Genomic DNA, 10,765 nt, shown 5'->3' with positions numbered 1-10,765 from the left:
GACAGACAGGTCCAATGGATTGGATTCCCCTGTATCGTTTGGGGACTACGGCGTAATGGCCTAGTACGTCCGTAGTCGATAAGTCGAGTGAATTATTACAGAGATAATAATTCACTGAGTTAGAAGGAGTTCTGACAGGTATGACTCACGGCCAGCTCGATATTGGACCTAGAGGGTCACACATATATGGTAGGCATTGCAATAAGTAGAGGTTCGGATATGAGATATCTGACGGAGATCTTGTCTTATTGGATGCAGGTCCAATACCCACTAGGGGAGGACCCATTAGGGTTTGACAGGGGACCTCTATAAATAGGAGGGATTCAGAGCCTCATAGGCTAGAGCCTTTGCTTGCCTTTCCTATTCTCCTCTCTCTCTCCACCTCAGAGCAGGCCTAGAGTTTTGAGGAGCATCGTCGCATCCCTGCTGTGTGGATCACCGCTAGAGAGGAGGATGCTTGACCTTCTTCAACCTCTCCTAAGGATCTGCAAGGAAACAGGGATATACGATCTCCCTAGGTAACACAATCTACTCTATACGCAGTTTTAAGTTTCACGAATTTTGTACACCAATCTTCGTACGACGACGAACATCTCTTTGGGAATCGGGGATTTTGTTTTCTTGTTCTTCCGCTGTGCATATGATGTCGCCCCCAATGATTTCCCAATAAGATCTGCCGAAGTGGTTGGTCGGTGATGACCTCCACTGGGTGAGCCTAGAAGTAGGGGCGTAGCTTCCGGGCTGATAGTACAAGCGCCAGTGCCAGTTTCTCAATCGATGGGTATCGTTCCTCAGGCCCGTTCAAGACGTGGCTGACATAGTAGACCGGTAGCTGTTCGCTAGAGTTTTCTTTGATCAGAACGGAACTGACTGCGTGCTGGGAGGCAGCTAGGTAGAGGCCGAGCTTCTCCCTAGGAGAGACTGAGGCAAGCCGGGGGAGGCTGGCCAAGCGTCGCTTTACTTATTTGAAGGCTTCCTCGCATTCCGCTGTCCATTGAAAATTCTTCGAGTCTTCAGTGCCCTGAAGAAGGGGAGGCAGCGATCACCCGATCGGGCAAGGAAACGAGACATGGCGACGAGCCTCCCGTTAAGGCGTTGCAGGTCCTTGATTGTCCGAGGTGACTGCATATTGATGACTGCCTGGACCTTCTCTGGGTTGGCGTCGATTCCTCTTTCGTGTATGATAAACCTGAGGAACTTTCCTGAGGTGACGCCGAAGGCACACTTCGCGGGGTTGAGTCGCATGCTGAACTTGCGCAGCGTGCCGAATGTCTCGGCCAGATCGGCAAGGTGAGCTCCTGCCTCTTGGCTTTTTACAATCATGTCGTCGACGTAAACTTCCATGTTTCGCCCGATCTGGTGGGCGAACATCTTATTCACTGTTCTATGGTACGTAGCCCTAGCGTTTTTCAATCCGAAAGGCATGACCTTATAAAAGTATACCCCTTGATCGGTGAGAAAGGCCGTATGCTCTTGGTCTTCGAGCGCCATTTTGATCTGGTTGTATCCCGAGAAGGCGTCCATAAATGAGAGGCGGGCGTGTTCGTCCGTTGCGTCGACCAACTGGTCGACCTTTGGGAGGGGGTAGCAATCCTTTGGGCATGCATTGTTGAGACTGGTGTAATCAACGCACATCCTCCAGCTTCCATTGGGTTTCTTTACGAGGACTACATTGGATAGCCATTGTGGGTATCTGACTTCTTCTATGAAGCCTGCCGCTAAAAGTCGATCCACTTCTTCTCGTATGGCGAGCTGTCGATCAGGGGCCTGCCGTCTGGGTTTTTGCTTCACCGGGCAAGCGTCAGGTGAAATATTGAGGTGGTGTTGTGCGACCTCTGGGTCGACGCCCGTCATGTCAGATGGCGACCAAGCGAAGACGTCAGCATTTTCCTATAGGAAGTAGACGAGCTGCTTTCGTTCCTGCTTGGGTAGCTCCGACCCGATTTTGACTATATGGTCTGGCCGACCCTCTAGTAGCGGCAAGTCAATGGTGGATCCCCTCGGCTCGGGTTGGGGGGTTGGTTTCTTCGTCTCCCGAGGATCCCCCAGTGGCGGTTCGACCCTTGCTTTCTTATGTAATGAGACTGCGGTCAGGTAGCAGCCCCTGGATTCTCGGGGGCTTCCCGTGACTTCCCCGACCCCAGCGTGAGTCGGGAACTTTACAGTTTGATAATAAGTTGAGACGACGGCTCTGACTTTGTTGAGGGTTGGGCGGCCGAGGATAGCGTTGTACGCAGTGGGGAGATCGACCACTAAGAAAGTGGTCATTACCGTCTTCGACCTTGGCGGGACTCCTAAGGTTAAGGGCAAAGTGATAGTCCCCAACGGTGAGATCGAATCACCGATGAATCCGGTGAGCGCCGAGCACATCGGCTTCATATTCTCTTTAGACAAGCCGAGCTTTCGGAAGGCATCGAAGTAAAGTATGTCGGCCGAGCTCCCGGTATCGACCATGATCCTTCTTACTTGCACATTGGCGATCCTGGCCGATATTACGAGCGCATCGTCGTGCTCGGGTTGTTCGGATGCTCCGGCCGGGAAAGTGACCTCGGGCTCTGGTCCGTACCTGGGAGCTTCGGCCGAGGCGGCTCGGGCGTATGCCTTTCTTCCGGTCATGGAGCCTCCGCCAGATGCGGGGCCGCCAGCTATCACGTCGATGTGTTGCTCGATGGGACCCTCCGGGCACGACAAAAGTTCCTTGTCCGGCCGAAGGTACTGGCCGAGATGCCCTCTACGAATAAGCTCCTTAATCTACCTTTTCAACTCACGACACTGTTCAGTGTCATGCCCATGCTGCCTATGGAAACGGTAGTATTTTGACCAGTCTGCAAGTTCTCGCGGGCTCCTCATCGGGTGGGGATCTTTGAGTAGTCCCTTCTCCCTTATGTGGAGAAATATTTTTGTTCGGGACGAGCTCAAGGTAGGGAGAGGGGGCCTTGGTGTCGGCGGGTCGGATCTGTCCAACCTACGTCGGGATGTAGCGGATTGTTGCTGCCGGGGCGGCTCCGACTTGACCCTCTTGTGCTCCTCATGCCTCCCGGCCATCCACGTCTCTACGGCGATGAACTGGCTTGCTCGCTGAAGCATCTCGGGTACCGCGGAGGGGGGTCGCTCCACAAGAGACCAAAAGAACCTGGAAGGCCGCAAGCCTATCATGAATGCCTGCATTAACAGAGAGGGGTGAGCATCCGACAGTCCCCGAATTTGCGTCGTAAAATGGTTCACAAAATGAGAGAGGGGCTCGTCCTCCCTTTGGTTGAGTCCGAGGAGCAACGCCACGGACGGCTTTGGTCGAGCGTAGGCCAGGAAGTTGAGCTCGAAGTCTCTGGCGAGCTGGTCAAAGGAGGTGATGGTCCCGGTCTTTAGGCCGTTGTACCACGCGCGGGCTGGCCCCCTCAAAGTTGTTGGAAACGCTCTGCACATCAAGGCGTCAGAAGTCCCATATAGTGCCATCTGAGCGCGAAAAATGGCTACATGGTCTGCTGGGTCAGCGGCGCCGTCGTAGGCGTCCAACGAAGGGAGTCGGAAATGCGGTGGAATCACTTGATCTTGTATTTCGGGCGTGAACGGGGACCCTTGGTGTCTGTCCGCCCCGAGCTCCCCCTTTGACCTGCGAACCTCTTGTTGTACTTCGTCGAGTCATTGACTAACAAGGCGCAACTAGGCTTGCAGGGCGTTCGTTGAGTCCGCAGATAACGCCTCAGGCTTTGGGCGACTCGTCGTATCTTCCGCCTCTCGGTTCCCGGGCTAGGCTATTGGGTTCCGAGGCGAAGCGGGGAGCTCGGGAAGTGGTGCATGAGTCTGGGTGGGGGCCCCCTGCCGTTGCAAAGGCCGGGTCATATGCGGGGGCGTCGGTTGGGAGACGAGCGGGATGATAGTTTGCACCACGCCCGTCAGAGCTCGGACTTGATGAGCGAGGTCGTGAAAGGCTTCGGGCGATACTGGCGACGGGCCGGCGGGGGCGCCGTTAGGCGGTGATAAACCCGGGTCGTTGAACAACCGCCAGTAGCGTTCCGACGTTGCGGCGAGGCGTTCGTCTCGGGATTCATCACGCGGGGGATGTTCCCCCAGGGTGCTGATCGTGGGTAGCCCGACAACCGCGGGTTCGTCAGAGTGGATCTGCTGATCGCTCGACATTCGGACGACCCTTCCTCTAGCGCCAATCTATTAGTGTAAACAACTTTATGCCGTGGCCTCGGGACCGACGCGGCTTGGTTGGGGGTCCGAATGACGGGGATCTTGTACGACGTCCCTCTAGATCGCCGTGATGGCCGATTACGGTGGTCCGGTCAGGACGTCACGTCGGGAGGAAAGCTTTGCCGCAGCGCCGGGAAGAGGCGACCCCGTTCTTGCACCTACACACAGGTCGGGCCGGAAGCTCGGCCCGACCCCTCCGACGATCAAGTCAGTGGATGCGGAGGGGATTTCGGATGAAGAAGTGCTCTTTCCCCATTCGTTTAGAACTCGAGGGTATTTATAGGTAAGTTTAGTGTTACCTGATGTGCTTGCCCGTATGAGCAGGATCGTACCTCTGATGGCGTCTAACATTGTCGTTGGCGTTGCGTGGAGAACCGAACTACCGCAGGGCATGGGCGAGCCTCGGTCGTCGTTCTCCTCTGCCTCGGCCAAGCGTGTTGGGTCAGGCAACGATGAAGTCGTTGTCTGAGAGCGGGTGACGTCAGCACATATCACGTCAACATTATTACCCTCTTTTGGGTAGAGTGTCGTCCAGACGTGACTATCGTCATGGCATGTCATGTCGCCATTATTACCCTTATCAGTATCTATCTCTTTACTTCTTCTATTTATTTGCAGATCCAAACCAGCCTTGAAAGTCGAAAGAGTTCTTGCTACAACAATGTTGTCTTCTTCCGCTCTTACCGCTGCTCCATGTGGCCTTCAACCACTACTCAAAGAAGTGGCCCCGAAGAGGCTGTTGCTTCACGGTCCACGGGTCGACTCGGTGGCTCCCGTTGCCGCGCCGGCCTCGCATAAGAGGAACTCCTTCAACGCCCACGTGATCATGATCCTTGCCGTCGTCCTCTGCGCTCTAATCGGCGCCGTAGTAATGAGCGTCGTCGTCCGATCCGCGCTTAGCGTCTCGCGGTGGTCTGGCCCGAAGTACCCCGGGAACCCGGTCCCTGCCTTCCGGCCGATTACGCGGCGGCTGCCCGGGTCAAGGGGGAGGCCGTCGCCGCGGCATCCGGCGTGATTGTGTACTCATCCGAACAGTGCGCCGGCGGGTCGTAGTGCGCGACATGCCTCTCGGAGTTCGCGCCCGGGGATCGCGTCCGGCTGCTGCTCGGCTGCAACCACGGGTTCCACGTCCACTGCATCGACATCTGGCTCGTGTCTCGACTTTCATGCCATACGTGCCGCCGGTGCCTTTTCGATGGCGAGCATGTACACCCAATCGAGTCGGCTTGCTCAGGCCATAGCCTAAAGGCTTTACATGTGTTTCTTCCTTGAGAACAGACGAAGACTGCTTTTAGCTGTTGTATCATATTGTGAAGCGAAGCAGTTTGTGGCGCTCCTTTTACGTTTAGTATAAACTAAATCCATTTACTCCAATTACATATGGCATCCTCGTCAGCATCTTTTATTTGGGCCCCGCTTTTACGTTCCATTCATCAGAACAGTAGCTTGAGCGGGCTCGGATGGATGGTGCGACGAAAATAATGCTCAATGTCCAAGGAACGGCCACGGATCGCGATCCGCGTGCTTCCACCTCGTAAAATATTGACCGTTGATAAAATCTGATCTAACGCCTCAGATGCAACGCGATACCGCGTTCTTCCCAAGTACATTCCCCAATCCCGCCTCTTCCCCCTATATAACCAATCCCATCCCCAAACCTCAATGAATCATCCCATTCACGCTTCTCAACCTCCAAACCCTACTATTGCCGATCTACGATCGGTTTGAAATGGCGAGGACGAAGCAGACGGCGCGGAAGTCCACCGGGGGGAAGGCACCGAGGAAACAGCTGGCGACGAAGGCAGCCAGGAAGTCGGCCCCCGCGACCGGTGGCGTGAAGAAGCCTCACCGCTTCCGGCCCGGGACGGTGGCGCTCAGGGAGATCCGTAAGTACCAGAAGAGTACGGAGTTGCTGATCCGGAAGCTGCCCTTCCAGAGGTTGGTGCGGGAGATTGCGCAGGACTTCAAGACGGACCTCCGGTTCCAGAGCTCCGCTGTGGCGGCCCTCCAGGAGGCGGCCGAGGCCTATCTGGTTGGCCTCTTCGAGGACACCAATCTCTGCGCGATCCATGCGAAGAGAGTAACCATCATGCCCAAGGACATCCAGCTCGCTCGCAGGATCCGCGGTGAGAGGGCTTGATGTGTCTACCTCCCCTTTGGGATCTCTCGTCTTGCCACATCCTTCCCTTTTGTCGAGGGCTTGAACTCGAACGGGTGTAGAAAGACAAGCCGTGGGAAGTTGTATCTTGGTGTTATTCTTATGGATGTTGTTCGTGTTCGTACTAAACTTATCGGTAAACTAAAAGGCATTGCATTACGACTCATCCTGAAACATTGTTTGCCTAAGAGGGTAAACTAAAAGGCATGCAACAGTGTCAAGAGAACCACGGATCTCTAGCATTCCATCAAACAAAATTGAAGCCTAATATTTTTTCTTATCGAATTGAATCTTCAGGTGATGTATCAAAATGATTTTTCTTATGCTTGCTTTACTCGAAATATTCATGTAGTTTCAGTTTGCATCATATTAATGGTTCTTTCTGCACCTAGAAAGAGAAATCACAGATATGGGATCCGGCGATGCATCAAAGGGTGATCTGTTTACAGCACGAATCTCGGCGCATATGGTTCAGCGAAATAAACCGACCCGGCCACGAGCCATGCTATTCTGTCCGGTATTATTGAAGCCCTAAATTCGAATGGGTCGGATCGGGTTCCGATCAGCTGCACGATCCGATCCGTTCCCAGGTCATGTGTTGCTTATCACGCTTAACTCGCCCAGCCTAAGCAACCCCTCTTCTAAAAGAGACTGAATGAACACGTACAACAAACAGCCCGACCCTCTTCCTCTCGAGTTCGAAGCCCTCTCCCCTCTTCCGATCCGGCGGTTCGCCGGCGCGGGCTGCGAAGATGTCTTATGGGGATACGATGCCGCTTCATCCCTCCCAGTCCGACATCGACGAGATAGAGAACCTCATCAACGCCGGCACCCACACTGCCACCGTCCTCCCCGCCCGCCCCCCTAGCCCCTCTCGCGCTTCCATCCCCGTCTCCCATTCTCCCTTCACCTTGCCGCCCTACCAGAAGGTGCGGCCCTCTTCCTCCCCTACCCCGGTCGTGCCCTCTGTGCCCGCTGCCGCCGCCACCTCGCCAGGTGGGAGCCCCCGGATAGGCATCTCCACTGGCGCGCTGGGGTCGCCTCCCGACACTCTGGCCGAGCCCGTCTGGGACACGGTGAAGCGAGATCTGACGCGGATCGTAAGCAATCTGAAGCTGGTGGTTTGACCGAATCCGTATAGAGAGGATCCGGGGAGGGCGCTGAGGGATTGGGATCTTTGGGGGCCCTTCTTCTTCATCGTGTTCCTTGGTCTCACTCTTTCTTGGTCTGCATCGGTCAAGATGGTCAGATCGATCACGGGCTTCTAGATCGAAGCTTGCTTTCATTGAGGTCTCGATAGTGGTACCAGCAAATACTTGATGGTTTCTCTTTTATGTGGGAATTATGGTAGATGAAAGTGAAAAATGGCATAGTTGAAACAAATTCTTAGGTAATTAGATCATAAGCATTAGATGCAGTGTCAATGTTCTTAACTATAATAATCTCTTTTGGAAGGAAATATCTATTTTCTTTTGGTGTAATAAGTTTATATGACTTATAGGTTGACATAATTAAGGTATACTAAGTTCTGGACAAGAAGAAAAGGTAGACCAAGGTGGATCTAGGCATCCATTGATGATATAGTTGGTTTGGCAAAAACACTTGACCTTGTATTTGACATGTTCCTGCGAGATGTTATGGTTAACCTTCTGCATGAATGAAAGTTATTTTTGGTGATATTCTATGACTTTCTGGACACAAAGAAGTCTTAGCAATATTGGATGCAAGAAAGTCAAGGATGACTAATTTTTTCTGACCCAACTGCCCCGTTAGCATAGACATTCATGCTACCAGCAAAGTAAAACTACAGAGTTCTGGTTGACAAAGTAAATTAGGTATTATGTTTTGCCTGACAACCTCGTCCAATTTTAACTACACCTTAATTCGGAATAATTCAAGGTTGTTGTTTGAGCCATTTTATAATATTATTTTGGCAAATGCCAAATGAGGTGCAGTTATTTTAGTACTAATCACCATTCCAAAAATAAAAAAAGCCATAGTGGTTTGAAGTTGCAGCTATTTGCTGTACCTGCAGCATTGCATGTTTTGTTCTGGGCCTATAGGTGCGAATGCTGCTAAATAGTGATCCTTAACAAGCAGTTCAGGCTTTGTTAATTCATGTATGCTAACTAAAACGGTTCACTCATAACATCTTCTGTTGATTGTTAATCTCATATGGTGCAGAGAAATAAAACTTGACCATATATCTTTTCTTAATCATAACAACCCTTTCCTAATCTTAGTTTGTTGTTTTCTACCATGTGGGTCGTTACACTCTCTCTCCCAGGTTGATTACCTTACTCCTAAGCTGTTTGCCTATTTCGTCGCTCCTCCCTTCTTCTCTTTGCTGGTCTAACAACATATTTGATCCTGAAATCTATATTGGACTCATAATGGTAGGGTTCCTCTTTTTTCCTTTTCCTTCTTCTTATTCTTCTTTTTTCCTGTTAGAATGCCTCGTTCTGTCCAGTTATGATAAAAATAATTTACATTCTCTATTCATCTTAGATTCTGTAAAATTTAGTGAGAAATTGAAAGAACAAGCTTCCCTCCTTGAGTCCAGTTTTGGTCCAGAATTGTACAATGTGCTAGAATTGTCCTCTACTTCTGTAAAATCTCTATGTATTATTCATGGGCTAGAATTGTACACTGAGGGTGGAGAGGCTCGATTTTGTCGATTGGATGAGCATATTTGATAGTTCCTCACAATTTATCTTTTATGCATTGCTAAATGATTGCCTCTTATACCAAGGGCTTATGTCTTCATGTTCTTGTTTTTATTGTCCCAGTCGGAAGTCTTTGCTGTTGCATTTGCAGTCCTCACTGCTGGTGCTATGATTCTGACATTGAATGTTCTACTTCTGGTAAGCGGCTCACATGAGTCCTGTCTGTTTTAATTTTCTTTATTTTGCAGCATACGTTTGATGAGGGATTTTGTATTAACATTTTTATTTTTCTTACTGGATTAGGGTGGACATATCATCTTCTTCCAAAGTCTGAGTCTTCTTGGCTATTGCCTTTTCCCTCTGGCTGTAGGAGCTCTAGTCTGCATGCTAGAAGGCAATGTTATAATTAAGATAGTTGTTGTCTCTATGACATTGGCATGGAGCTGTTGGGCAGCATATCCCTTCATAAGTGCAGCTGTTAATCCCAGAAGAAAGGCCTTAGCCTTATATCCTGTTTTCCTCATGTATATATCTGTTGGCTTTTTCATCATTGCAATAGATTAAGACATATATCTGATGAGTTTGGTTTAGTTTCTAGACCTCAAGTCAACTCTTTCATCCTACCAGCCAAACATACAATTATAGACAGATAATTTACATGTCATTGCTCTTTTTTGGGGGATGGTATTACTAGGTCTATTTGGGGGTTTTAGGGTCCGGAGTCCACCACTTTGGCTGAGTTGTAAAATGTGTTTATTTGGTGTGCATTTCAATGTGTCCATATTCGTGTTGAATACTTTGAAGTGTCACAATTCACCATCAGAATGTAAATAAAAAGAAAAATTACAGTGTAATCTTACAATTTACCACAAAAGAAGCTTGGAAGTTTGACTGTCTTTCTTGGTGCTTCTTGGACAGGTCGCTTTCATAACATAATGAAAACTTTGAATTATTTGGAGAAGAAATGGTTTTATTGGCATTGGTCTCTGTTCTTTTCATCTGTCAAATGTATGTAAAAGTGTAGCTTATGTGTGTACTCAGCTCTTATTGCCAAGAGAAGTTCATGGTTGTATTTTGAACTTCTTATTAATCTCGTCACTTATTGCAAATATCTTTTGTTTCAAATTTCTATTATATGCCTAGATGATTAGTCTACTGTTAGTCACATGTTATCTTGATGTTTCTTGTCACACTTGCTACTTTGGCTAATAACAGTATGTATGTATCTTTGGCCTTATCAGAAGGTGCATTTATTTTGCAGAACTTATTGACTTGCTTTGAGTTTATCATTTAGCTTCCAATTGCTGTTTTGTTCTTACTAATCTACGTTATTGAGATCTTCAGCCATTTGGGTAAAGAGTTCTACTTGCTTGAATATGGTGGGATTTGTTGTATATCGAGCTTCCTCTGAGCTTTGTTCCGTATACTTGCATGTGAACTATAAGTAATTATTCCTACTTGGATCAGTTATAGGTTGACGATAACACTGAATTATTATCAAGCCTGTTTTGTTTTGTTTTGTTTTATATATAATGATATCACTTGTTTCAGAATCCACTGAAGTTTTCTTTTTGTCCATAGATTTACTTTGCGCACATTTGATGACGTAGTTACTTCCCATTAGAGTTGTCCATTATTTTACTTTTATAAGACTCTTGTATCTGTGCCATTATCTTTATGCTTAAACTTAAGTAAATCTTGGGTCTAAATCGGTTACTCTCAATCATCATGGATGATACGTTTA

At 49.3% G+C, this 10,765-nt stretch overlaps 2 protein-coding genes across 2 annotated transcripts; both read left to right on the top strand.

The window, feature by feature from the left end:
* Positions 1-5,857: 5,857 nt before the first annotated feature.
* LOC103998569 (histone H3.2) lies at positions 5,858-6,521 on the top strand. The gene has a single exon (XM_009420074.3). It carries the CDS (start codon positions 5,927-5,929, stop codon positions 6,335-6,337), a length of 411 nt encoding a protein of 136 aa, XP_009418349.1. The 5' UTR covers positions 5,858-5,926; the 3' UTR covers positions 6,338-6,521.
* A 461-nt stretch (positions 6,522-6,982) lies between these two features.
* Positions 6,983-9,997, top strand: LOC135599011 (protein YIP4b-like). Its single transcript, XM_065093634.1, has 3 exons — positions 6,983-7,455; positions 9,145-9,219; positions 9,325-9,997. The coding sequence occupies exons 1-3, from the start codon at positions 7,108-7,110 to the stop codon at positions 9,583-9,585; spliced, it is 684 nt and encodes a 227-aa protein (XP_064949706.1). The 5' UTR covers positions 6,983-7,107; the 3' UTR covers positions 9,586-9,997.
* Positions 9,998-10,765: the final 768 nt, after the last annotated feature.

This window comes from Musa acuminata, chromosome BXJ2-1, assembly GCF_036884655.1.
Source record: "Musa acuminata AAA Group cultivar baxijiao chromosome BXJ2-1, Cavendish_Baxijiao_AAA, whole genome shotgun sequence".
Classification (NCBI taxonomy): Eukaryota; Viridiplantae; Streptophyta; class Magnoliopsida; order Zingiberales; family Musaceae; genus Musa; species Musa acuminata.
The sequence above is the reverse complement of the archived record's forward strand: the minus strand, read 5'-3'. Positions and strand labels throughout refer to the sequence as shown.